The sequence below is a fragment of the Heloderma suspectum genome, chromosome 10 (assembly GCF_057233095.1).
Source record: "Heloderma suspectum isolate Gila_16-S chromosome 10, 16-S_ref, whole genome shotgun sequence".
NCBI classification, from domain to species: domain Eukaryota; kingdom Metazoa; phylum Chordata; class Lepidosauria; order Squamata; family Helodermatidae; genus Heloderma; species Heloderma suspectum.
The window spans coordinates 7,744,346-7,772,287 of NC_139467.1; the positions used below are offsets into that span (position 1 = coordinate 7,744,346).

Below are 27,942 nucleotides of genomic sequence, written 5' to 3' on the forward strand. Positions count from 1 at the left end.
GCCGTCCACGCCTACTCGTCACCACGTGATCCAGCAAATCACGCACACAGCCGGCAACGCGGCCCCACCCACTAGCGCGCCCCTGCAGGCGCACGCGCACAGGTCGGCGGCCGGCGCCTAGCCTGCTGCGCAGGTTCCCTCACGTGACCAAGGCTGTGCTGACTCACTAGCCCCACGTGACGCCAGGCGCCGCAGGGATATGTTGTTCTGGTCTGCGCTGGCGGTGGGATGAGATGGTAGAGCCCGGAGGAGGTGGGTTGGGCTGTACCACCTCAAAATACGGGTTGCAATGGGCGACACCGGGGGAGGGGGGTGTTTTAGGCTCTCCTAAAGTTTGCTTGTTTTTAAAAATTATTGTCAAGCAGGGAACTAGTACAGCAGGGAGAATCTAGGGTAGAACCTTTCTCCCTAGGTGATAAAATAAAAAAAATCTGGCAAAATATTTTAGATCAATTTGCTTCTCATGGAAAGGAACCTAAAATAGCTAAGCCGACCCAATGCAGATTACCTGTCGCGGGCGGGGGAGGGGGGCAGAGGTTTGCCAAATTTAAGATGGTATTAAGAACAGTTCAGCAGTTTAATCCATTATTATAATAAGGGATATTTATGGAAGGGGAAGAAAGAAATGTGGAATGAGGTAAAAATTCAAGGGCTTCCATTTCTAATACAAAAAATACAAATAGAGAAGTGTATGAAAATACTTTCTTAAATCTAACTTTAAGAGTTTGTGAGAACATTGATTACGAAACTGATCCCTTCAATGTCTCTGCTTACCCCCATTCCTTGCACAGCTATTATTTCCTAATCTGGGTAATTTATAGTTAAAACTATAATTTAGGGTTATAATTTAAGGGTCAAATGCTGGTCATGACCTATAAAGCCCTATACAGCTCGAGTCCAGGTTATCTGAAAGACTGTGTTCTCCCTTATGAGCCTGCTCGTGCCCTGAGATCTTCAGGGGAGGCCCTTCTTGCAGTCCCACCACCATCACAGGCTTGCCTGGTGAGAATGCGGGAGAGGGCCTTCTCGGTGGCTGCCCCAAGGCTCTGGAACTCCCTTCCCAGGAAGGCGAGAGTGGCACCCTCCTTGGTATGCTTCCACAGGCAGGCAAAAACTTTTTTGTTCCAGCAGGCCTTTGGGGATAGATAGTCTGGACCTGTGAGAATATGATGGAGTGGTAGTATTGTTTATATTGTTGTTGTCTTTTTAAATTTGAATATTTTATACAATTTTAATATTACTGATGATTTAGGGCACAATCCTATGGCCGCTAGTCAGCGTCTAGGTTGGTTCCTGGATAACCAGCCCCCATCCCCTTCCACGCCACCTCGTAGGCAGCACAGATCAGCTCCATGCTCTGCGCTTGTAAGAGCAGCATGGAGTGGCAAAAATGAGACATTCCGGGGGCAGGGGGGGAGGCCAGAAATGCCGGTACAACACAACCTGTGTGTCATCTAGCTGCCACTTCCTGTGCCGTGAGGTCCTGCGGCTAGAAAGTCGGCTGTCTAGCCATGAAAGCAAGGCGGGGGGAGCAAGGAGGAGATTCGCTCCTCACCACTCCTCCCGCCCTGCACTGGATAGGCAGTTGCCCCTGGGCTCGGAGGCGGCTGTCAATCCACATAGGATTGCTCCCTCCATTATATTTTTAACTTTTGTATATTTCTATTTATATGTTTTAACTGTACAAGTTTTTAATGTTGTAAAGCCGCCTCGAGTCCCAGTATTGGGGGGAAAGGTGGGATATAAATATAATAATAGGGTTGGGAATCCTTTAAACTCTACAGGGCAATATATATACTAATATCCAAATGAAAATAGGCCCCCAACTGGCTGAACAGCTGGGTAACATACATTATTCATGGTACCAACTACATCAAATTTTGCACATTGCCTCCAACAATAAAAACTCAGGGTATTAGGCAATTGATACGAACAGAGCAGTTAATAGTGAAAGTGGACAGTGAAACAAAGGGTTTAACAACATTAATGTATATATTGTTGACTGCAAAAGTTATGGGGTCTACTGATGGAATCAGAGTTAGCTGGGAAAGTGACCTGCAAGAAAAAAAAATGATGCTGTATAGAACTGTCTGGACAAAAAAAGATTCTGCAGTCAATCTCAGCTAAAATTCGTGAAAACTCTGTAAAAGTGATTTATAGATGACATTTCATGTCCTTACTACTGAGTAAGATGTACAGATCTGTAAGCCCAACGTGCTGGCAAAATTTTCACATGCTGGCACTTATCACTTGTGGTGGACATGTGATTTGATACACTCATTACAAATTAGTTGCCAGAATTTTTGTAAGAAGAAACATCAGGTACAACTGGATCCTAAGCTAGCTTTATTTTTGCTTTTTGTGGGGCAAAACAAATCCTTTTGAAGAAGCAGTATCATAGAAGAGGACAGGAACTCTGAACAAGAGCATTCCACATAGCAGTATTTCATTGTAGGCCGCACTTGTGTCTTGGTAATCTTGAAGCTGGACTAAAATGCATGCATTGGCTGGTGGGTAAGTGGCCTGAGCTGCCCAAGATGGGCTAGCGTGTCATGTGGTGGGGAGGGGGGGATTTTTCCACCTATGATGGTTTATTCCCCCCCACACTCTGAGAACACTCAGTCTGCAGTAAGGGTTAACCTCCACCCAACCCCTGGCCCCAGTTACTGTGAGGGTTGCAGCTAAGCTCAGAGGGAACAAGGAAGCTGGAAGGGGTGGGGGTGGCAGATGACGTCAGTGTCCCTGTTAATTAAAAAAAAAAGTGTTGGTGCTGTGTGTCCGTGAGTCCTGGATCCATTACACTACTGGATACTCCATTCTATTGTCCACACACAGTTTTCTGTACAACATTCACATTCTATGTCCACCGAACATGCCAAGCTCTCCTTAGGTGGGGGGGGGGGGGATCCCCTTAGAATTTTTCCTTCAAAAATGTATTTCTGTAAACCTTGAGCTGCCCCCATGACTACTGAGACTTCCTTCTTGTGCAAGGATGGAGGTTTTTGGGCCACATAAGGACTGGCACAAGGGGAATTGAATTTGCTATTAGTATGTATGATGAACAGCTATCATTAGGTGTGACTGTTACAAAGGGGTACAGGCTTCATGTCAGGTGGGCTTGCCACCTGTTTTCTGCCTTCAACTGCTGCAATAGACACAAATTCAACAGGTGATGTTTCCCCCATCACTCCTTGCTGAGAGAAGATGTACTTCTGTAATATTTGGGGCATGATAGAGAATGGTTGTTGAAATACTTTGGCTCCTTCCGAATCACCACAGGAATACACTGAATTACCAAATGGCCATTGGAATGTATGAAGCCCTAACATCTGCCCATCATGCAGAAGTTAAGAAGCACAAAAGCAGCCCCCTCTGGAAAATAAATAGGACCAAGGAACACTGGAAGGCTGCACCCCCTGCCTCCCAGGAAGAACACTATGGCAAGGGGGAGACCAGCCCGGCCCCATCCATCTACCAAAGAAGGAGCAGCTACAGGAAGCTTGCTTCCACCCTCCTTGCCAGAAAGGTTACCCAGAAAATGCAGAGGTGAAGGAGAAACATGCTCTGGCCCCATCCATCATCCAGAGAGTACTAAGGTGTGCTGCAAGGTGTGTGTGGCCTGGTTTACACATAACGCTAACCAATGGTTTATTTAAACCATGTTTTGTTGCCCTACCCAGGGTTTGTCTGGCAGATGATTGAACAAACCATGGTTTGTTGTCTCAGTCACTGGGTTGTTTGTTTCCCTCCTTTGCTCACTCCTTCCCTGTATCCCGACTGCCCTTGCAGCACTGCAGTACTGGCATGTAGAGGCTGAGGGTTTTGACCACGTTTGTCCACTGCCTCTGTAGCCTCGTGAAACAGCCCATGAAAAATCCATGATTCTGGGTTTGCACATAATGACAAACCAATGGTTTAAACAACCCATAGTTCACAACCCAAGAACAAACTGTGGGTTCTCTTTGTGGGTTGTTCATGATTGTTGTTGTTGTTGTTCAGTCGTGTCCGACTCTTCGTGACCCCATGGACCATAGCACGCCAGGCCTTCCTGTCCTGCGCTCTCTCCCGGAGCGTGCTCAAGTTCATATTCATTGCATCCGTGATGCTATCTAGCCATCTCATCCTCTGCCGTCCCCTTCTCCTTTTGCCTTCAGTCTTTCCCAGCATCAGGGTCTTTTCCAGGGAGTTTTCTCTTCGCATTAGGTGGCCAAAATATTGGAGCTTCAGCTTCATTATCTGTCCTTCCAATGAGCACTCAGGGTTGATTTCCTTTAGGATGGACTGATTTGACCTCCTTGCAGTCCAGGGCACTCGTAAGAGTCTTCTCCAGCACCACAGTTCGAAAGCATCAATTCTTCGGCGCTCAGCCTTCCTTATAGTCCAGCTCTCACAGCCATACATTACTACTGGGAAAACCATAGCTTTGATTAGACGGACCTTTGTCGGCAAGGTGATGTCTCTGCTTCTTATTATGCTGTCTAGGTTGGCCATAGCTTTCCTCCCAAGGAGCAAGCGTCTTTTAATTTCAGGGCTACAGTCACCGTCTGCGGTGATCTTGGAACCCAAGAAAGTAAAATCTGTCACTGCTTCCATTTCTTCCCCTTCTATATGCCAGGAAGTGATGGGGCCAGATGCCATGATCTTAGTTTTTTTAATGTTGAGTTTCAAACCAGCTTTTCCACTCTCCTCTTTCACCCTCAACAAGAGGCTCTTTAGATCCTCTTCGCTTTCTGCCATTAGGGTGGTATCGTCTGCATATCGGAGGTTGTTGATAATTCTCCCAGCAATCTTAATTCCGACCTCTGATTCATCCAACCCGGCATTTCTCATGATGTACTCTGCATATAAGTTAAATAAGCAGGGTGACAATATGCAGCCTTGTCGTACTCCTTTCCCAATTTTGAACCAATCGGTTGTTCCATGTCTGGTTCTTACTGTTGCTTCTTGACCCTTGTACAGGTTTCTCAGGAGACAGGTAAGGTGGTCTGGTACTCCCATCACTTTCAGAATTTGCCACAGTTTGTTGTGATCCACACAATCAAAGGCTTTAGCGTAGTCAATGAAGCAGAAATAGACATTTTTCTGGAATTCTCTTGCTTTCTCCATGATGCAGCGAATGTTGGCGATTTGATCTCTAGTTCCTCTGCCTCTTCGAAACCCAGCTTGTACTTCCGGTAGTTCTCGGTTCGCATACTGCTGAAGCCTAGCTTGTAGGATTTTGAGCATCACCTTGCTGGCATGTGAAATGAGCGCAATTGTGCGGTAGTTTGAACACTCTTTGGCGTTGCCCTTCTTTGGAATTGGAATGTAAACTGACCTTTTCCAGTCTGGTGGCCACTGTTGAGTGTTCCAGATTTGTTGGCATATTGAATGCAGCACTTTAACAGCATCATCTTTTAGGATTTTAAATAGCTCGGCTGGAATACTGTCATCTCCGCTAGCTTTGTTGTTACTAATGCTTCCTAAGGCCCACTTGACTTCACTCTCTAGGATGTCCGGCTCAAGTTCAGTGACCGCACTATCATGGCTATCAGGGACATTCAGATCTTTCCTGTATAGTTCTTCTGTGTATTCTTGCCACCTCTTCTTAATCTCATCTGCTTCTGTTAGGTCCCTGCCTTCTTTGTCCTTTATCATGCCCGTCTTTGCACAAAACATTCCCTTGAGATCTCCAATTTTCTTGAAGAGATCTCTAGTCTTTCCCATTCTGTTGTTTTCCTCGATTTCTTTGCATTGTTCATTTAAGAAGGCCTTCTTGTCTCTCCTTGCTATTCGCTGGAACTCTGCATTCAGTTGGGTATATCTTCCCCTTTCTCCCTTGCTTATCGCTTCCCTTCTTTCATGAGCTACTTGTAAAGCCTCATCAGACAGCCACTTTGCTTTCTTGCATTTCTTTTTCTTTGGGATGGATTTCGCTGCTGCCTCCTGAACAGTGTTACGGACCTCCGTCCATAGTTCCTCAGGCACTCTGTCTATCAGGTCTAATCCCTGAAATCTATTCCTCACCTCCACTGTATATTCATCAGGGATATGATTTAGGTCATACCTGAACGGTTTAGTGGTTTTCCCGAATTTAAGCCGAAATTTTGCAAGAAGCAGCTCATGATCTGAGCCACAGTCAGCTCCAGGTCTTGTTTTTACTGACTGTATAGAGCTTCTCCATCTTTGGCTGCAAAGGACATAATCAATCTGATTTCGATATTGACCATCTGGTGACGTCCATGTGTAGAGTCGCCTCTTGCGCTGTTGGAAAAGAGTGTTTGCTATGATCAGCATGTTCTCTTGGCAAAACTCTATTAGCTTTTGTCCTGCTTCATTTTGTACACCAAGGCCATGCCTGCCTGTTATCCCGGTGATTTCTTGACTTCCTACTTTAGCATTCCAATCCCCTATGATGAAGAGGACATCTTTTCTTGGTGTTAGTTCTAGAAGGTGTTGTAGGTCTTCATAGAACCCATCAACCTCAGCTTCTTCGGCCTCAGTGGTTGGGGCATAGACTTGAATTACTGTGATGTTGAATGGTTTGCCTTGGATTCGTACTGAGATCATTCTATCGTTTTTAAGATTGTACCCCAGTACTGCTTTTCCCACCCTTTTGTTGACTATGAGTGCTACTCCATTTCTTCTAAGGGATTCTTGCCCACAATAGTAGATATGATAGTCACCTGAATTAAATTCGCCCATGCCTGTCCATTTTAGTTCGCTGATTCCCAAGATGTCGATGTTCAATCTTGCCATCTCATGTTTGACCACCTCCAGCTTACCTTGATTCATTGATCAGACATTCCAGGTTCCTAAACAATATTGTTCTTTACAGCATCGGATTTTCTTTTCACCACCAGACACATCCACAGCTGAGTGTCCTTTCGGCTTTGGCCCAGCCGCTTCACTCTTTCTGGCGCTACTTGGAAATACCCTCTGCTCTTCCCCAGTAGCATATTGGACACCTTCCGACCTGAGGGGCTCATCTTCCGGCGTCATCTCGTTTAGCCTTGTGATACGTTCCATGGGGTTTTCTTGGCAAGAATACTGGAGTGGGTTGCCATTTCCTTCTCCAGTGGACCACATTTTGTCAGAACTCTCTGCCATGACCTGTCCGTCTTGGGTGGCCCTTCACGGCATAGTTTATGGCTTCATTGAGTTACGCAAGCCCCTTCGCCACAACAAGGCAGTGATCCATGAAGGGGTGTTCATGATTAACAACCCATAGTTTCAGGTTCACACATAACCCCTGGTTAATTAAACCATGGTTTGTTATGTATGTGTGTACTTAAAGCACGGAGGCCACCTGCCCATATCAGATGATACTGCTGAGAAGAGATCCTCCTCCGTGTAATTTTAAGACTCCAGCTATGCGGACGTCCTGTCTACATCCTCTCAGCCTTTTTTCTTCCTATTTCTCGCCATCCCACCAACTTGCTTTTTGTTAACATCCTGCTTGAGGAAGAGATCTGGCCATTTCAAAAGTGTGTGCATTTTTTTTGGTGATCTTTGAGTTGGCCTAATAAAGATATAACACTATATGGATGCTGAGATTATGTGACTTTAACCACTGATGCCTATATTTGCTTGCTTTTCACCTTCCCTTACCTTTTTCCTTTGTAGCATGAGCCTGTGGGCAGAGACTGTTTTGCAGTGCAATCCTGTGCATATTTACTTGGGAGTTCAAATGAGTTCAGTTCGTTAAGGTCTTTAATCTCTGTACAACTCTTAGTAAGTTTTAGGTGCTTTATACATGAATAATAATAATTGCAACTATGTCACATCAATTGGTGAAAAGTGCTTCTGGCCACCCCTGTGAATGAGTGTGGTGAATTGCATGTATTACTAACTTACAAGCAAAGTGCGGGTTTCCAAATACAACATTTAAAGTATGAACTGTCTTTGCTCCCATCACCTGTTGGGAATAATGTTTGTAGAAGAAGAAAAGGAAAGGGGCAAGGGATGAGTAAATGGGGGGTTCAAACTTCAGCATTTTTATATAGGCTTTAAAAGCTACTAGGCCGCATTGCTGAAATTAACTGCTTGCAAAGGAAAATGGTAAAGGGTCGGGAACATGCTCACAAAAAGAAATGCTGAATGCTAAAAATATTTTTAGGAGGAAGTAGAAATTTCATTTAGCAACTTAATAGTCGGGTGACAGACAAATACGAAAGAATTGTCTGGTACTGATAAATAATTTTTTTTTAATTGTTGTTCTATCCTTATGACTTGCTGACTCATTATTTGCTGATGATTCAGTTAATCAGTTGATTCATATGTTAGTTGCAAGGCTATGTAATATGCTGCTTGAGAATTAGAGGGGAGGAGTTTTTGTACCACAACCCTGATAGTTGTGGTTGCATTGGTTTCCTCCTCAACAGCTGTTGAGTCGTGTGTTTTTTTGGCCAATAAAAGTGTCTGTAGGAATTGTACTCTGAAACAGATTTGTGGCTATTTCTACTACATGTTGCAGTCCAGCAAGGGCGCTTTTCATCCTGCTGTGAACTTTTCAGAGGAGCCCTAAAGGAATCACTTCCAGATGAAAGGTTAGCCTGTAATCCCATTTTGCTGCACCAGAAGCTGTGAGCTGCAAACGGCAGAGGCTGCGCTATGCTCAGGATAACAAAGGAGTGAGTATATGAACGAGCATATCTAAATATAGAGATGGCTGGAAACCAATTGCACCTGCTTGCTGCCCTAATTTTCTCCCCTTTCCTGAAAACTTTTGCTTCCACCTGTGCACTCAATTGCAATGTTTGTGAATTGTGTGTGTGTGTGGGGGGGGGGGTTAAGGATTCTAGGGGAAAATCCACCTGCAAAAGATGAGAACATGGCCTTCCCGTCTGATCATTCTCTGCCTGTGGCTGGATTGCAACAGGACTACATGGGTCTTTAGAGGAACTGAAAAGCATTCCCCCCACCCCACAGCAGCATGAACTTGTATCTCCCCTATGCATGTTGCAGCTTCTTTTGCACTTGCTTGTGTGGCATCTCCTGCCCTTTCTGTGCCTTCCTGAATATTTTGAAGAATGAAATTGATGTCATGGGAGACATCAGTAAACACGATGGATAAATCAATGGCACACTAGTTTTAAGCTAGATTTTTGCCTTGTGTGCATATAGATATTGATAAAGATATAATAGGTAGGCTTTTTCCTCTCAAATGGCTGCCTTTTGAAATCCTATGTGTCCTGTGGATTCTTCTTTTTGACAGCTTGCATTCCTGGAATATCTAGGATGGATTATGGACAGTTGATTCTACATAATGTTAAATATAAGGGTGCAAACTTTAATTAAGTAAACAGTATGATTGATTAAATTTTCAAACGTATATATGTACATATGCACCCTATGCTAGTTAATCATAAAATTCACCAACCATGTGAAACAGCCCTTTTTCTCTTTCAAATGAAAAAGGAACATGGAGCGCTGGGACTCAGTATATCTTGACCACGTAGGTGCCTTGTGAAAGGGTATTTGGTACTGTGGATCTTGCAAACGAGCAACATCTGTCTCTTCACTTCACCCAAACTGATAAGCTGGTATGTTTAAAAGTCATGGCCAAAGAATATTGCCTGAGTTTGGGAGAACAAGAATTGTAACATTGCTGGTTTCTGCTGTCTCACAAATAGTGGAGGCTGGTGGCTCTGATTTAGAATCATAGAATAGTCGGGTTGGAAGAGGCCTACAAGGCCATCAAGTCCAACCCCCTGCTCAATGCAGGAATCCAAGTCAGAGCTTCCCTGACAGATGGCTGTCCAGCCTCATCTTGAACGCCTCCAGTGTGGGAGAGCCCACCGCCTCCCTAGGTAATTGGTTCCATTGTCGTACTGCTCTAACAGTCAGGAAGTTTTTCCTGATGTTCAGACAGAATCTGGCTTCCTGTACTTTGAGCCCATTATTCTGTGTCCCACATTCTGGGATGATGGAGAAGAGATCCTGGCTTTCCTCTCTGTGACAACCTTTCAAGTACTTGAAGAGCGCTATCGTATTTCCCCCTCAGTCTTCTCTTCTCAAGGCTAAACATGCCCAGTTCTTGCAGTCTCTCTTCATAGGGCTTTGTTTCCAGTGCCCTGATCATCTTTGTTGCCCTCCTCTGAACCCTCTCCACCTTATCTGCATCCTTCTTAAAGTGCGGTGCCCAGAACGGGACACAGTACTCCAGATGAGGCCTAAGCAGTGCTGAGTAGAGGGGAACTGGTACTTCCCGGGATTTGGAAGCTATGCTTCTATTAATATAGCCCAAAAGAGTGTTTGCCTTTTTTGCAGCCACATCACGTTGTTGGCTCATATTCAGCTTGTGATCCACAATTCCAAGATCCTTCTCACGTGTAGTGTTGTTGAGCCACGTATCCCCCATCTTGTAACTGTGCATTTGGTTTCTTTTTCCTAGGTGCAGAACTTGGCATTTGTACCTGTTAAATGTCATTCTGTTGTTTTCTGCCCAGCGCTGCAGTCTATCCAGATCACTTTGAATTTTGTTTCTGTCATCCAAAGTATTAGCTGCCCCGCTCAATTTTGTGTCATCTGCACATTTGATCAGCATTCCCTGCTCCTTCTCCTCCAAGTCATTAATACAAATGTTGAAGAGCACTGGGCCCAGGACTGAGCCCTGCAGTACCCCACTCGTTATCTCTCCCCAGTTTGAGAAGGTCCCATTGACAAGCACTCTTTGAGTCCAATTCTGTAGCCAACTGTGGATCCACCGGATCGTTGTTTCATCTAGCTCACTTTGAGCTAGTTTGCTCATCAGGATATCATGGGGCACTTTGTCGAAAGCTTTGCTGAAGTCGAGGTATATTATGTCCACAGCCTTCCCACAGTCCACAAGGGAGGTTACTTGATCAAAAAATAAGATCAGATTCGTCTGGCAGGATTTGTTCTTTACAAATCCATGTTGGCCTCGAGTAATTACTGCATTGTTTTCAAGGTGCTTACAGATGGATTGCTTTATCATCTGCTCCAGAATTTTCCCAGGGATTGATGTCAGACTGACTGGTCTGTAATTCCATTCTGGGTTTCAGTCTGAACCAACCAGAACTCCAAAGGAGCTATCTAAGGTGCTGAACCTTGTCACCAAATTACATTCAGCACCTGGGATAGCTCCTTTGGAGTTCTGACTGGTTCTGACTGAAACCCAGAATGAACAGCCCCACCAATATTGGAGCCACCAGGCTCCACGGTAAATAGCTTTTTAAAAAGATAAAGCTAGGATGATGAAAAATAATATAGGTGGCATTTCCTTTATTATGAGAAGGGTGGTAATGATCTCCTTCATCCCAAGATTCTTAAAAAAAAAAAAATCAAAGCCACCTCTGTTGAGAGAGTTACTACAGTATGAATTATTATTATTATTATTATTATTTATTTCATTTCTATACCGCCCAATAGCCGAAGCTCTCTGGGCGGTTCACAAAAATTAAAACCAAACAACACACAATAAAACAATTTAAAATATATAGAACATTAAAACCACAATATAACAATACAACCACAATAAAACCTAGCAGCAGTACAGGAGTTTAAAATACAGATTTAAAACAGCAAAGATAAAAATTTAGAAAGCTAAAATGCCTGGGAAAATAAAAAGGTCTTCACCTGGCGCCGAAAGGAGTACAATGTAGGCGCCAGGCGAACCTCACTAGGGAGCTCATTCCAGAGCCAGGGTGCCACAACAGAAAAAGCCCTCGTCCTAGTAGCCACCCGCCTCACTTCCTTTGGCAGGGGCTCACGGAGAAGGGCCGCTGATGATGATCTTAAGGTCCTGGCAGGCACATATGGGAGGAGGCGATCCTTCAGGTAACCTGGCCCCAAGCCGTTAAGGGCTTTGAATGTTAACACCAGCACTTTGAATCGGGCCCGGAAATGGACTGGCAGCCAGTGCAGCTGGAAAAGTACTGGCGTAATATGAGCTCGCTGGCCAGTTCCTGTTAACAGTCTTGCTGCCCTATTTTGGACCAGCTGAAGTTTCTGGACCGTTTTCAAAGGCAGCCCCACGTATAACGCATTGCAGTAATCCAGACGAGAAGTTATCAGAGCATGGATAACTGTAGCTAGGCTATCTCTGTCCAGATAAGGGCGTAGTTGGTATACCAGCCTAAGCTGATAAAAAGTGCTCTGTGCCACTGAGTTCACCTGTGCCTCAAGTGACAGTTCTGGATCCAAGAGCACCCCCAAACTACGAACCTGATCCTTTAGGGGGAGTGCAACCCCCTCCAGAACAGGTTGAATATCACCTAGCCAGGCAGACGAACCACCCACTAACAGTACCTTCGTCTTGTCTGGATTGAGTTTCAGTTTATTAGCCCTCATCCAGTCCATTACCGTGCCCAGGTGGTTCAGAACAGCCACTGCCTCACCTGGTTTTGATGAGAAAGAGAGGTAGAGCTGGGTGTCATCCGCATATTGATGGCACCTCAGCCCACACCTCCGGATAACCTCCCCCAGCGGTTTCATGTAGATGTTAAACAGCATGGGGGATAAAATAGAGCCCTGTGGAACCCCATGGCACAATTGCCATGGCACAGAGCAATAATCCCCCAGCACCACCTTCTGGAATCGGCCATCCAAGTAGGAGCGGAACCACTGTAGTGCAGTGCCTCCAACTCCCAACCCAGACAACCTATCCAGAAGGATACCATGGTCAATGGTATCGAAAGCCGCTGAGAGGTCCAGGAGAATCAACAGGGTCGCACTCCCCCTGTCCCTCTCCCGGCAGAGGTCATCCCACAGGGCGACCAAGGCAGTTTCCGTTCCAAAACCAGGCCTGAAGCCCGATTGAAATGGATCTAGATAATCCGTTTCATTCAAGAGTGCCTGGAGCTGTCCTACAACCACCCGCTCAAGCACCTTGCCCAGGAAGGGGATGTTGGCCACTGGCCTATAATTGTTAACATCCTCTGGGTCCAGGTTAGGCTTTTTCAGGAGTGGTCTAATTACTGCCTCTTTTAAAGCAGCAGGCACCACTCCCTCTCTCAAGGAGGAATTTACAACCTCCTGGACCCAGCCGGACAACCCCTCCTTGTTTGATTTAATAAGCCATGAAGGGCAAGGGTCAAGCACACAAGTGGTCGATCGGACTTGGCCAAGCACCTTGTCCGCATCCTCACGCCTCAGTAACTGAAACTCATCCAATAAAACTGGACCAGACGGTGCTCTGAACGCCTCTACCAATGGAACTGCATTAATGGTGGTGTCCAATTCATGACGAATCTGAGCGACTTTATCCTCAAAGTGCCGCGCAAACTTGTCACAGCGTGCTACCGAGTGTTCCACCGTCTCTCTCCCTGGCCCAGAATGTAACAGGCCGTGAACCACTCGGAAAAGCTCCGCTGGACGACACTGAGAAGATGCAATGCTGGTGGAAAAGAACTGCCTCTTTTCCACCCTCACCGCCACAGAGTAGGCTCGATAGTGGGCTCTTACCTGTGTTCGGTCAGACTCAGCACGAGTTTTCCTCCACCTGCGTTCTAGCCGTCTCCCCTCTTGCTTCATTGCCCTCAGCTCAGGTGTATACCAAGGAGCTGGCCGGGCTCTGCTCAGAGGGAGAGGGCGCTTGGGCGCGATCGTGTCAACCGCCCGAGTCATCTCTGCATTCCACAGAGTGACCTGGGCTTCGACAGGAGCACCAGCCATACCAGCAGGAAAATCCCCCAGAGCCCTCTGGAATCCATCGGAATCCATTAATCTCCGGGGGCAGACCATTTTAATAGGTCCCCCACCCTTGCAGAGGGGAAAGGCCGCCAGAAGTCTAAACCTCAGCAGGAAGTGATCTGACCATGACAAAGGGACAGATGTTAATTCCTCCACTTTCAGATCACCATCCACCTGCCCAGTCGAGAAAACCAGATCAAGCGTGTGTCCTTTTATATGCGTTGGGCCGATGACATGTTGGGACAGCCCCATGGTTGTCATGGCGGCCATGAAGTCCTGAGCTGCCCCGGATACAGCGGCCTCGGCATGGAAGTTGAGATCCCCCAGGACCATCATCCTGGGGGTCCTCAACACCAAGTCCGAGACCACCTCCGTCATCTCAGGCAGGGAGTCTGATGGGCAGCGGGGTGGGCGGTACACCAACAGAATCCCTAATCTGTCCCGGGTACCCAATAGAAGTAATGGGGTACCCATTGTCCCGGGTACAATGAAGATGTGCATAACTTTAATTAGTGAATTAATTAGCTAAATGCCATACACTTAATTAGCTAAAACAATCTTGATGGATTGACGGTCCTGGGTTGCTTCCTGAAGGAGGGCTCCTGGCACTACCACTCAGAAGGCATTGTGCAACTGTTCAGTCTTTCTCCCCTTAATGGATTTTCTACTGTGGGGGGAAAACACAGAAACGATGAGAAAACATGGGAAGGTTACAAGTGGAAGACGATATCCAGAGGAGGCTGGTGGCACCAGTTTTGGTAGGGCAGAGATTCCATTCTGGGTATTACTAGTTATAAGCCAGAAGTCTAAAGGAGCTATCCAAGGTGCTGAACCCTTTCCCCAGAATGGGTCCAGCTCCTTGGATAGCTCCTTTAGACTTCTGGCTGGTTGTAACTAAAACCCAGAGTGGAAGCTGTGCCCAACCAAAATTTGGAAGCACTAGCCTCCCCTGATGATATCATCCAGACACTGCTTCCTCTGTAAAATTCTGAGAATGAGGTAGGGTGATGGCATGATAAACACCTCATCTGGAAACACCCCATGTTTGGTAGATCTTGCTATTCAGAAACAACTAACTGGGCATTCCCAGTAAAATACTATCCACTGATATCATCTTGTATGCTTCAATCTAAAACTGTGTGTGCTTACAGCCCCCAGCCCGCCCAGGTTCACTGCAAGGTTGGGGCAGCTCTGCCCACGCAATGGAGGTGTGTGCGCAGGGTGGTATTGCTGGCATTATGGTAAACAGGGAAGCTTTTGACATGCACTGAGGGCTTTTCTACATGAGGCTTTTTACCTGCACCTTTACCAAGGCTTCTGCTTCCTAGTTCTTTGCAGGATTAAGTTCAGCTCCTTTACATGTTTTTTTTCCCTGTGGGGTTTCTTCCTTTCTATATGTTCCATTACACAACCACTAGGTGGCACTGTGGTATAGCAGAATTGTGCAAATACACTAAGTTTGTGCAAATAATGCCATTCAGAAAAAATAGTACTTTCCTCTTTAGGAAAAAACCCTGTGAGAATAGTTGCAAAGCATGGGAGAGGCCCTGGAGGATGACAACATTGTGTAAAGGGCCCACAAACTCCCTTGAGTGAGGAATCACCAGCACATAATAAAAGCCTCGTGTAGAAAGTCTCTGAATTCCATGTTTGCATCTGATTTCCAGAGGCTTGCACAGAGCCTCTGGAGTGGCTGTACTGTGTTTCTTATTTAGTCATTCATTCATTCATTCATTCTGTAGAATTCTGTTTCCTTTTAAGTTAAGGAAGTGCAGCTTGCTGAGCCACTATGAAAATATAAGCTCCTATTGCATGAAAATCATATTAACATATTTTTAAATAGCTACTGGACATGGAGGATTTCTACAGTTACGGTTTAACATATTTACAAAGCATCCCTGCGCAAGTTTCCTCAGGTCCGTCCCACTGTGTTCAATGGTGCTCACTCCCTAGTAAGTCTGTCTCTAGGACTAGAACCTTATTTCCTATTTTTAACCCTAAAATTATTTCTGACTGGAGGGAAATCATGGTGGAAAGTAATTTTGCTTCTAATGCTTTAGAAAAAGCAAAGGACTAAACGCTGATCTGTCTCGGTGGTAATGAAGGAGCCAAAGAATGGTGGGTCTGCTAGGTACCATGCAGAAAGAAAACAAAATTGATAAACCAAATTGATAATGGTGATTTCTTACAGACACTGTGTGGGTTCGCACAATCATTTTCAGCGGCTTGCAGCCTGCAGGCACCCGTCCTGTAATCCAACTACCACTTTTAAGTTGTCATGTTGTCTGAATCCAGTGAGGGTGGGTAGTTGATGTGGTTAACAAACCACCCAGAAACCATGCGCTGTTTTAGGGTTCTGCGGGGCTTGTTAACACATCAACAACCCACCCTGAGTTCAGATGACACAACAACCTATGAGGAGGGAGGGGTTGGGTTATGGAACAGGCACCTGCAGGCCTCAAACCCTCATGGTTGAAAATAAGCCACAGTGGTTGAAAATGATTGTACAAACCAGGTCACTGGCTCAGGAAGTCAAGGACAGGAGGCTCTCAAGGTACTACGTAGCTAAAAGAATCTGTTTCCACACCAAGTGGAACTCTGGAGTGCAAATGTCTCAACATACAAACACATGAGTGGAAAATCAACTGAAGAAAGACCTTTCACAAACTAGGCAATACCTGGGGGTGCATATACACCACAGATTTAAACTTGTTTAACAGTCCCCTATCCCCAAGAAACCATAGTTCTGGGACTTGGACAAGGAATCTCTAACAGCATTCTCAGCATCCTCACATACTACAGTTCCCAGGAAGTGTTAAGGAAAACTAGGATGGTGAAAGTGGTATAGACCCAATATAATTTAATTTTTTATTTATTACATTTATATCCCACCTTTCTTCCATCATGGAACTCAAGATGGCTACATGGTGGTTCCCAGGTGGTCTCCCCTCCAAGCACTGACCAGAGCCAGACCCTGCTTAGCTTCAGCAAGGTGGCTGCCTCATGTGCCTTCAGACCATGCCCTGGGACTAAGTTTGTAGTGTACGTGTATCTTTGTGGTTTCCAGAAGCACACAAACATCATGCTTATTTATGTTTGATATTTATATACCGCTAAATATAATAAAGCCTCTAAGCAGCTTACATATAAATATGAAAATCATTTAAAATACAATATTAAAAACGCAATAAAAACAATTACAATTACAATAAAAGCCATAGAAGGAACAGTAAGATGGAGCAGCATGATTAATTTAATTACAGCCCAGGGAAAGCCTGGCTGAACAATTGTGTTTCATAAGGCATTTGTAAGATGCCACATTTTCTGCCTCCTGAACTGCATGAGGGAGGGTTTTCCAGAAGGGTGGGTGCCGCTACTGAGAGGGCCCACCGTCCAGGTATTGCACGACGACATTCTGTTAGTTTCGGAATGACCAGCAAGGCCACCTCTGATGATCTTAAAGGTCGCCAGGGTATATATAAGGGAAGGCGGTCTGCTAGGTATCCTGGTCCCAAGTTGTTTAGGACTTCGTATGATAATAACATAACCTTGTACGTGGCTCGGTAGCTAATAGGCAGCTCATGCAGCTCTTTTAATGCAGATGTTATGCAAGTATAGTTGGGTGTCCCAGTGAGCACCCTAGCTGCTGCATTCTGCACTAGCTGCAGCTTCTGAACCATGAATAAGGGCAGCCCCACATAACAGCGCATTGCAGTAGTCTGATTGTGGGTTACCAGTGCATGGATCACTGTGGCTAGGATACCCCTACTCAGGAACAGGTGTCATACCAACCAGATTTGGTAATGGGCACTGTAGAGGCAAGAAATTTAAGAGAAAACTATGGTTCAAGCTTCAGTGGTTTGGTTCAGGCTTTAAGTATTGCTAGGCCTTGTTGCTGGAAAAGCGGTTTGCAATAAAAGGGGTCAAGGGTGGAAGAAAATGTTAAACATACTTTTAGAAAGGAGTTGAGTGACAGACAGGTTGGGAAATAGCCATGACTATTTGTTCCATTCATCCTATAACTTGCTGACCCCTCATTTTTGCTGATTATTCAGTTAATTCATACGTTAGTTTGAAAGACTATATAATATGCCGCTTGTGATTTGTAAGGGAGGAGTCTTATACTGCAACCTGGACCTTCGGTGTTGCTTGGTTTCCTCAACAGCTGTTGAGTTTATTTGATTTTGGCTAAATAAAGTCTGTGAAGGAATTGTGCTCCAAAACAGTAATGTGGTTAATTTCTACAACAGTACTCCAGGCCACTGAGGTCACCTGGGCCTCCAGTGACAAAGATGGATCCAGGAGCATCCCCAAACGACAGACTGGCTCCTTCAGAGGGAGTGCAACCCCATGCAGAAAGAACAGTGCAGTTCCAGGACTTGGGAACTGCCAATCCATAGGGTCTCTGTCTTATTGGGATTCAGCTTCAGTTTATTGGTCTTCATCCAAGCTATAACTGCATGCAGGCAATGGTTGAGAACATGCATGGCCTCTCCCAATTCAGATGTCACAGAGAAATATTTATTTATTTACAATATTTGTATACCGCTCCATATCTAGAACAAATAGGGCTGGGTGTCATCAGCATACTGTGAGCATGATTGTGAGCGATTGGTCAAGATTAGGTATTTTATACAGTGGGGCTGTGGCAGCATTCAGCGGAAAATAGTGGGTTAATTAACCCACGAATTTTGAGGACACGCACAGCATGTGAGCCACTTCCAGCAACAGCCTACGAATGCCACATTCATAGGTTGTTACTGTAACATCCGAACCCGGGCACTTTGGGTTGTTCTTGGGTCAACCCAAAGTTGACCCAAGAACAAACCATGGGTTAACTTTGGGTTGTTTAACCCTCGAACAACCCAAAGTGCCCGAGCTTGGACATCACCATAACAACCTACAAATGTGGCATTTATAGGTTGTTGCTGGAAACTAGAAGCTGCTGTTACATGTGAACAAGGTCATAGTAATAGGTCTTGTGGCTCATTCACCACAAGCAGAACTGTCCCCTACTTTTATGCCACTGCTCTGTCCACATGAGGTCTGTGATGACATGCAGAACTACAGGTTTTTATCCATTTGTCACCAGTAGGGAGAAACTACAACCACACACTGGGGTGGTCTGGGGAGAAGCAGCTAGGTGGTAAAGCATATGCTTTGAATGCAAAAGTTCCAAGGCAGGGCTGGGAAAAGCCCTGTCTGAAATTCTGGAGAGCCACTGCCAGTCAGTGACAATACTGAGCTAGATGGATGCTGCAACTTGAGGCAGCTAGCTGGGTACACCACCTCACAGCTGAAGGCAAATCCAGAAAAGAACAAAGACAAGAACAAATGGTGAGAAACTGAAGACTTGGCAGCAGTAGTTCAAAGAAAAAGCAATAGCTTAGAAAAATAGCTGAAAGTGAGCTTGTCTCTGACAAATCAGATGAAGAAACCTTATGTCACAATAAATGTATTGGACTTTAAGGCTTTGCTGCAGTCACTATCTGAAGGCTGCTACCTTTCTGGAACCAGAACAATGGGGATGTTTGAAAGGCAAAGCAACTATGTCTTCTTCTGAGCATCTCAGGATGACTTGCTGTTCAGCTGAATCGTAGGCTGTTGAAAGGTGTTTGCAAGGCAATGTTTTTAAAATGTGACTATATGGTATTTGTAGGATTTCCTCCACCACTCCATATCTTGTTAATGTTACTTTAAAGCACAACTTTATAATGGACTGATGGGGGGCAGTGATCTTCAGGGGCACTGACCCCTCCAAGAATGTATAGTTATTCTGCCTCTTGTGGGAACATAAGTGGTTGAAGGACAGGGGTAATCCAGTCCTTTCGGTACTGAAAAGGGCGGCTGCTATTATTATTAAAGAGATTTTTAACTCACTTTTCAGGGTGCACTATCCTCACAAGGTGGCTTATAATACTACAAAAACATGAACACAGAATGACAAACACATATAGCAGCAGCAGCAGCTACTGGTTTTACGCACCAAATACAGACTGGAAAAAGTGAGTCTTCAAAATGAGCCTTTTTTTTTTAAGTCACCAGTGATGAAGCCACATGTATCTCCCTGGGGAAGGAGTTCCAAAGTTGTGGGACCACCACTGCAATAGCCCTACAAGTAGTGCAAGTTAGTAAGCTTCTCATCTTAAGGTAGCCTTTTGGTGAAATTTGGAACATGCTTTTGTTGAATTCTTGCGTTTTGTGGTTGCAATGTGGTTCCAAAGCAAAGGAGGAAAGCGGTCTTTGGTTTTGTTGACACTGAAAGGGTTATGGTCACCCATACTGCCTCTACCATACTCTCTCCTTCAGTCTAATCTAACTCATGCAATGTTGAAAGCTGTGTCAGCCCGTTTGTCCTCCTAGCTTGGTATTATCTATGCTGACTGGCAGCAGCTCTCCAGGGTTTTAAGCAGGAATCTTTCTCAGCCCTATCTGGAGATGCCAAAGATTGAGCCTGGGATCATTTGCATGCAAAGCATGACCTCAGGGCTGGCTACTAGCCTAAAAGAGCCCTTGACGCTGTTCACTGGAGGGGGCCCTCATATATTAGAATGCTTGGAGATGAAAGTTCCTTAAGAGAAAAATCAGGTACGATTGGTATAATTGGTATAATGCTTATGAATTGTCCTCCAGAGTAAGGCCATTGGGACTAAGAGTTCTCAGTCTGTAGATCCAGAAATTTTCCCTTTGTTCTACAAAGGCAATGACATGTTTGACAAAAGGGAAAATTTCTGGATCTACAGACTGAGAACTCCTAGTCCCAATGGCCATAATCTGGAGGACAATTTGTAGGCATTATACCACTCATACTTCTGTTTTTTCTCCTAAGGAACTTTCATCTCCACACATTCCAAATTGCCACTCCTGATATCCATTTAACAGCACAGCTACTGATGAGGGCGGAAACTGAAACGTATAGCTTTAAGTATATTTTTTGAATACTGTTGTTAGTCTTTCTTAGGTATTTTACCTTAAGGCTGACTGCATCCAGTGGATTCAAAGCCTCCTTGTTGCTTTGCTGTTATGCAGCTTTAAACCACCACCCCCTCCCCCATACACACACCTATATATTGCTCATTATATTCTAACTGGCAGTGGCTCCCCAGGTTTTTACATCTTTCTCATGTACCTGATCCTTTTAAAGGGAGATGCCAGGAGTTGAACTTGGGACCTTCGGTGTGCAAAGCAGGTGCGCTTACCACTGAGCCTTGACTCCCTCCCTATGCAACATCCCACTGCACAAATGCAACACCATGATGTTCTACTAGTCATGCAAGAGACTTTGTACCTGGATCCATTTTTTTTAATGCCTTGCATAGCCAAACCGTAGACAGTGAGCTGTTGAGAAACTTCTTTTAAAAAAACAACTTATTGCAATTAATAAAATAAAAGCTTTATTTTCATAGTTAGGTCATGCAAGTCAAAACATCTTGATTAGATCCCAGACAGAACCTTTTAAGATGAATGTAACCTAAGAATTTGGCTGCCTTGCTCTTGACTCCTTATTTCTATTGCCTAAAGGCCCTGATCTTGCAAAGACTTAACTTTCCACTCTCCTTCTCCTGTGAGGAAAGCCAGCGATTTCAATGGAAGTATGTGCTGAAGTGAAGGTAAATTCACCCATGGTAGGGAAGAGGCTGATTTGTGGAGAAGTGTGTGGATCTGCACTCTTTGGTTGCTGTTGCATCTGGTAACTCTTGCTCCATTTCTTCCCCTTGACTCCCTCACCAAGACTGAAATGGAAGATGTGAGTTCCAAAAGGGTCAGTGAGTTCTTGCAGAAATGTGTCAAGCTTGAGGATAACGAAGGGGATGCTCAGCCCAAGGAGGAGATCATAGAAGTGCAAACTCTCCCTATTCTCACACCATCATACCCTCAAACAGTACAAGGTACGGTTGTTTCCTTCCTCCCCTCCTCCTTCTTTTAGCTACATTTGTGTCTAGAAAGCTGACTACCCAATGCAGAAACCAGTGACATATTCAGGCTAAACCTAGCCAAAAACTATGTTTTTAGGCAACAGACTGGAAAGAAAAGCTTGTAAATAGCTGTGTAATATTAGACCTAGTTCTTACAAATCTATTGCTGAACTGTAGCACTGCAGACAAGGGTGTGGAAGGGGGCTCACCATTAAAATATTCTTCCTCCATATGAAAGGAAAGCCCTTGCATGTAGCAACTGTTATATTGGAGAGAAGAGTTCTGACCTGTTCCTGAAATGCTGATTTTCTATGCATAGGAGGAGTATTCCATCATTGAGCCCTGCCGTCTGATGTTGTGTAGTCTAGAAACTGAGTCCAGACATCTGCTGGTTGTGAGAACTAGGCCCTTTAAAGCAGAGAGCAGAAGGGTCATTTGTTGTGGGATCCAAATAGGACCTTGTACTAACTCTCTTCTGCATCAGGCTTTTACCCTTCACCCATGTACAAACTTCTCCTTGTTGGTGCCTCTGGATTATTTTCCTGTGTGATGTGGCATTTTCCTCATGGCACCAGCCTTAGACCATTTGGAGCCATGGAACAGGGTTCTGTCTGATGCTTATCCATCACCACCTCTGCATGCTTCCTGCTCAACTGTGCATGAGTGCTCTTCTGTTGCAGTTTGGGCATTAGATGCTCTCTTTCATATAGACTATTACCATTTTCTGCAGTTGCTGAACAGCATTTATTTACACCTAGACAATGTATGCAGTTTGCATAGTCCCTTTTTGCTCACAAGACTTTGCTCTCCTAAGTCTTCTAAAATCCTTAGGAATTCTACTAAATGGATGTCTCTGATAATAACATCCCACAAAGTTTAAATGCCACATCATACAACCAAATGATGCAGGCTTATACTGTGTCAGATGACTGGTCTGTTTAGCCCACTGTTTTTTATTTTGACTGACAGCAGGCTTCTGAGATCTCAGGCCTTGTTCGCCAGGAGGTCAAATGTTCACTTATTAGGACAGTTTACTGGTAATCTTCAAGTACCCAAGCAAATTGATAGGCTTTTAAAAGGATTATCCCTGATTTGGTGATGTTTTTAGATGTATACTCTGCCCATCCTAAACATTCAGGAGTAGGTAAAACATAATTGTTTAAGTGGTTCCTTAGGCAAATACACATTTGGGATCATGCCTTCATTGGCCATCAGACAGAACCTTCCGGAAGTTCCCTTACATTGCAAGGCTGTGTTTTTGGCCTGATCTAGCATGGGTCCTATTATGTACTTTGGTTTATTCAAGGTGGGGTTCAGCTTTCTAGGAGGTTACAGGTGGAATAAAAAGCCACAATTTTATACTGAAAATGGTGGACCCATCCCCCCTGAGCCAAGGAACAAAAGAAAATATGAATACACATCCAAAAAGCCAATTGGTTGTTTGTAATATAATTGGTGAGGTGGGAGGAGGAGAAGGGAGTAGGCAGGAGTCCGATCCAGATGCTTTAGCAGATGGCACAACTACGGTGTCTCCTCCTGGCTCTCCTCATCTGGTCTTTCCTTCCAAGGCAATTTGGTCATCCATCTGCCACTATTTTTTTGCATTGAGTTCATGGCAATCTATGGGATTACTATTCTTTCTTCCCTTCCATTTCGACAGAAGAAATATCAATGGTCTTCAACACCTGTCCCATGCCAGCCAACCTGGGCCCATGCACCAGAAGGAGGCGTGAAAAGGGCAGTGGCCACGATGGGACAAGCACATCTCTCTATGTTGACCGCCGCAAGTCCAAGGTGTGGAACTATTACACCAAACTGGGAGATGCCTACGTTGAATGCAACGTCTGCAAGAAACAGCTGTCCTTCCACAACAGCACTACTACCATGAGAGAACATCTGGTGAGAAAACACAGCATTCGTGATACCTTGCTGTCTCAGCTGAAGGATGACCAGGTTTCAGACCCAGACTACATAACACAGGAGAATGCAATAAAAAGGGCCCGCCAGCTGACACCCGAAAACAATAATCAGTATCACACAATGTCCTGCACAGAACCCAGGACTGACGTGATTCTGGAGCTCGTGCTAGAAATGATTTTTCGGGACCTCCATCCACTCTCAGTAGTGAAGGACAAAGGCTTTGGCCTTCTAATTGGCTATCTCGAACCTAGTTTTATTCTGCCATCCCCTATGCAGCTCTCTAGCATGCTATGGCACCGATACAATGTCGTCAAGCAACACCTAGAACACTACCTGCAAACAGCCCAGTCTATTGTGATCTGTGCCGAGTTCTGGCTGTCACAGCCCAACCAGACATACCTGACAATCATGACTAACTTTATCGATGGGGAGTGGCGGCGGGCAAGATGCATCTTGGAGACCCAACAGGTGCATGAGAACAAAGCAGAGAGCAATTTGGGAGACAGGCTGTACTCGGTCCTAACAGACTTTGGGTTGTCCAACAAGTCTGTCTTCTGCGTGATGCATGACAGCCTACAGGATTTGGAGGTGAACTCATCACAACTCAAGTGTGTCTATGGCTGGACTAGCCTGTGCTGCGCTGCCCACCTGCTTCACCTTTGTATCAAGGCAGGCCTTGAGGTAGAGCAGGTGCAAGAGGCCCTGTGCGCTGCTCGTAGCATCGTCTGCTACTTCCAGCAGGATGCTAAGGCCACCTGCTCACTGAATAGCAAACTGGAAGCCATCAACAAGACCAAACTGAAATTGGTGATGGACACGGGTGCTCGGTGGATAACTACCATCGAGATGTGTGAGTGCCTGCTGGACCTCAAGTGGGCCATCATGTCCGTGTTGGAGGAACATCCGAAGGGGACAACAGTGGTCCAGAATTTGGCCGACCACCAGTGGAAGCTCTTGCAGGATCTGGTACCTGTCATGAGGACACTTAAGATCGCCACCTCGTTCTTGCGGGAAGAGCAGAACTTCTCCATCTCCTCCCTCATGCCATGCATCCATGGTATTGTCACTGCCATTGGACAGCAGTCGGAAGAAGCAAGTGGTATCATCAAGACTGTGGTGAACAATATAAGGTCGGAGTTAACACAGCGCTGGAGTATCTTGGATGATGAGAAATTGCTGGAGAGCCCAGCAGTGGTTGCATCATTCTTAGACCCACGTTTCAAAGAAATGAGGTTCCTGAGCCCCAGCCTGCGGAGTGAGCTGCACAAAAAAATTAAAAGCATGCTGTCCCAGTTCTTCAACCACCAGTCCCCATTATCAACCCAGTTCTGGGTGCCGAACTCTGATTACAAAGCAGAGGTTGGTGAAGCAGGCAGCCAGCTCTCTTCCCATAAAGAGAGAGGGCCAAGTGGGCAGTCCCAGAGTATGTATGACATCCTTTTGGGAAAGGACCCAACAGAGAGTATGCCTGAGATCCATCAGCAGCTGGAGAACTACATTGTGGAGCCTCTGTGCAAGCGTAGCACTAACCCCTTGGACTGGTGGAAGAACAATGAACACCGCTTCCCCTCCGTAGCCAGATTAGCCCGGCAATACCTGGCCATACCAACAACGGTTGTGCCACCAGATCAGGCCTTTGCTGCCAATGAAAGTGCCCTAGAGCACCGGAGAGGTGTACTTGCTCCTGAAAATCTGGACCAAATTCTCTTCTTGCACCAAAATTTTGATTTTTTAGAATCCATGAGAAATGGCAATGAGAATCTGACTAAGACTGTGCACAACCAGTACTGAAAAGTTGGGTGTGGGAAGAACAGACAGGCCAACCAGTGCATTAGGGTGTGGCTAATACACTGGGAGATGGAGGAAGAGGGTTCTAAAGTCTTGAAATGACCGTTGGGTCATTTTAGTCTAGTTAAAGGTCAGAGTTTGACTTTCCCTGGTAATTTAAAAATAAGTTTGTATAAGCTTACCTGTGTTTTTTTGCTGTAGTGGTAGGTCATCCTCTAAATAAGACTAGTTTTCTTCTTTAAAAGGTGCCCTTGCCAAAGCAGACTTTAGAAGAGCAAGGGCCACTGCGTATGTGCGTGTATTTTATTTCACTTTCGGATTCCTGTGAGAGGCCCTTCCAATGAGGCAACCTAGTTACCCGAGTCTTCCTCAGCTTGTTTTTAGAATCCTGTAGAAGAAAGCGGGCTTTCATCTGCAAAGTCTTGCAGCACACGGGCTTACCACTTGCTAGTCCATATTGCTGGACTGCAACTCCCATCAGCCCTAGCTGATGGTGAAGGATGATGGGAGTTGCAGTTCAACAATATTTGGAGGGCTCACAAGTTACCCATCCCTGTTCTAATCCATGTAATCCTGGAGAAAAGGAGGAGCTACCATCACACACACACCAACCCATCCTTGTCTTGGTGGCCAGAACAAGCTAGGTTCTACTGCTTTAAGTACAAACACTGAACTAGGTGCTGTGGCTAGAGCGCAAGAGCAACCCCAGCAGATCAGCTCAAAGGTCCTACATCCTATTTCCTACCAGCCAGATGGCTCCAGGAAGCCCAAAAGTACAAGAACAAAGATGTCAGTGTGGTGTGGTAGAAGCTCCTCCTTGTCATTGTCTTTGTGGGCGAGTAGAAAGCCCTGCAAATGTCTCCAGCCCTCTTGGCTTGGACTCCTTGCGTGCTTCCTTGCACAGAATAACGCAGACTCAAAATATTCATCTTTACACATGAAGAAGGTAACCATGTGACTAAGTCCATAATCAATAGTGTTTATTACATAGGAAGTCCATTAGGATACTTGTAACATCAGGCCTCTGTAGGCAAATCAAAATCCTGTGATGTTCACATGAGCCACACCTTGACTTGAAGGTGGGATGAACATTAAGGGCTGAGGAGCTGCTAGCAATATTAAGGTGGTGGTGTTTTTTTCTTTCAATCAACATATTTGAAAACTGGACTGATGGACCTGAATTTGGATTGATGCAAGGGGAGGGAGTAGGTTGGTTAAAAATAAAATACACTCTTAAAGGCATTCACACTGTAGTGAATAAAACAAAAAGCAGTGTAAGTATCTATTTAATGTAAGGCTATTGTTAAGTTTTGCTCTACTGCACAAGAGCTGAAGACTGTGAGGTTTTTCTTAAAAAAAAAAAAAAAAAAAGCCCATTATTTTGTTGTTTATCAGTTGCACTAAGTGTTTAAATGCTTCAATCCTCAAAGCTGCTTTCTTTAGCAACAAAGAAAGAGAGTGAATAGCATAGTAGTAGGGGGGAAATTATATTTGTTTGAAGATTTTGTTTAAGTGATGTTGACATACTCATAGGCCTTGTTTTGCAAGTAGCTGCACAAGTTAGTGTTTATATGGGAAAATATCAGTATTGTATCAACCCCTGGCTGGTGTGTGTGTGTATGTGTGTACATAACCCACCCTGCAGCATTTTGGAAGTGTCAAGAAAGAACAGCCATGGTATAGACAAGTGGGGACCTGGAGCTCGGGAGAAGAGGTGCACAGTTCAACTCCAGATATAGCATAAATACGCATAACTATGTGAGAAGTACTTGTGAATGCATGATGATGCAAAGCAATTGCCTATGGAGGTTGGCTGGTGATAAATATGACAAACGACCAATCATATTGGTGTTCAGAGAATAGCCCATAGTTTATAGAATGCAAAAACGTATGCCTGCCTCTCAGAGTAGTATTTCATTGAAATGGGGCACCCTGGAGAAATATGAACTCCACTTGACATCAATGGGAAAAGATTTAGAGTTGAGACAAGCAACCTGCAGGCTCATACGATGTATCTGCAGCTGGACTGCAGGCCATAGGGGTGTGGGAGGTTGTATGTTTGACTCTCCTGCCCACCATCCCTGAAGTTTCGTATACCTACAACACAGTTGTGTTGAGGACAACAACATACAAATCTGCAGTATGAAGTGTGGTAGCTCTGTGTTACCAGATCTTAGGTGCCTCATTTCTAGCCTCCACTACCCAACTGGGTTTACATAGTACATGCTTGGTTGAATACCAAGTGGTTTCTCCAATAAGGAGAAATGTACATTCAGTAATGTGTTTGGTACAGTGTGGCCCCAGTCTGTTACTTACAGTATTACTATACATAGGGCTTCGCTTTTCTTTTTTTAATGTGAGCTTCCACCATACTGATGGACTGTACATTTGTTTACTTTTGAAGCCATTTTGGAGTGGATGTGTTACTGCAATAGGGGATACTCTGCAATCTTGTATCCCCAAGTGTGATAAAAAGACAACATAAAAGGCTGTGTTTTCTTCTAACAAGAAACAGTAGGCTATGTTCTTCAAGGTCTCACACTTGAGTGAAACTATCCTGTGCTTTCAGGATCTTTATAGGTGGGTTTGCCATGTGTTTCTTAAGCATAACTGCTAAGTGGCTGAATGGCAGATCAGACACAGATGAAAAAAAAAATAATCTCTGATCAGTTAACAACCCAGG

The 27,942-nt window shown here is 45.0% G+C and overlaps 1 protein-coding gene across 7 annotated transcripts; it reads left to right on the plus strand.

Annotated features, from left to right (window-relative positions):
* The first annotated feature begins 145 nt into the window (after window positions 1–145).
* On the plus strand, window positions 146–27,942 carry LOC146337577 (E3 SUMO-protein ligase ZBED1-like). Of its 7 annotated transcripts, XM_084814901.1 has the most exons (6): window positions 195–252; window positions 8,456–8,612; window positions 19,523–19,640; window positions 21,157–21,245; window positions 21,368–21,524; window positions 23,212–27,942. In XM_084814901.1, the coding sequence occupies exons 4-6, from the start codon at window positions 21,222–21,224 to the stop codon at window positions 25,260–25,262; spliced, it is 2,232 nt and encodes a 743-aa protein (XP_084671027.1). In that variant the 5' UTR covers window positions 195–252; window positions 8,456–8,612; window positions 19,523–19,640; window positions 21,157–21,221; the 3' UTR covers window positions 25,263–27,942. The 7 variants fall into 7 exon arrangements, with proteins under 7 accessions (XP_084671028.1, XP_084671027.1, XP_084671026.1 ...); XM_084814902.1 differs by lacking the exon at window positions 19,523–19,640 and having other exon boundaries at window positions 146–252; XM_084814900.1 differs by lacking the exon at window positions 195–252 and having other exon boundaries at window positions 8,398–8,612.

Coding starts and splice junctions, on each gene's coding strand:
- LOC146337577 (XM_084814902.1), top strand. CDS start 21,222: ATGGAAGTATGTGCTGAAGTGAAG. Junction 21,246..21,367: donor AAGTATGTGCTGAAGTGAAG/GTAAATTCACCC, acceptor TCCCTCACCAAG/ACTGAAATGGAAGATGTGAG. Junction 21,525..23,211: donor ATACCCTCAAACAGTACAAG/GTACGGTTGTTT, acceptor CCATTTCGACAG/AAGAAATATCAATGGTCTTC.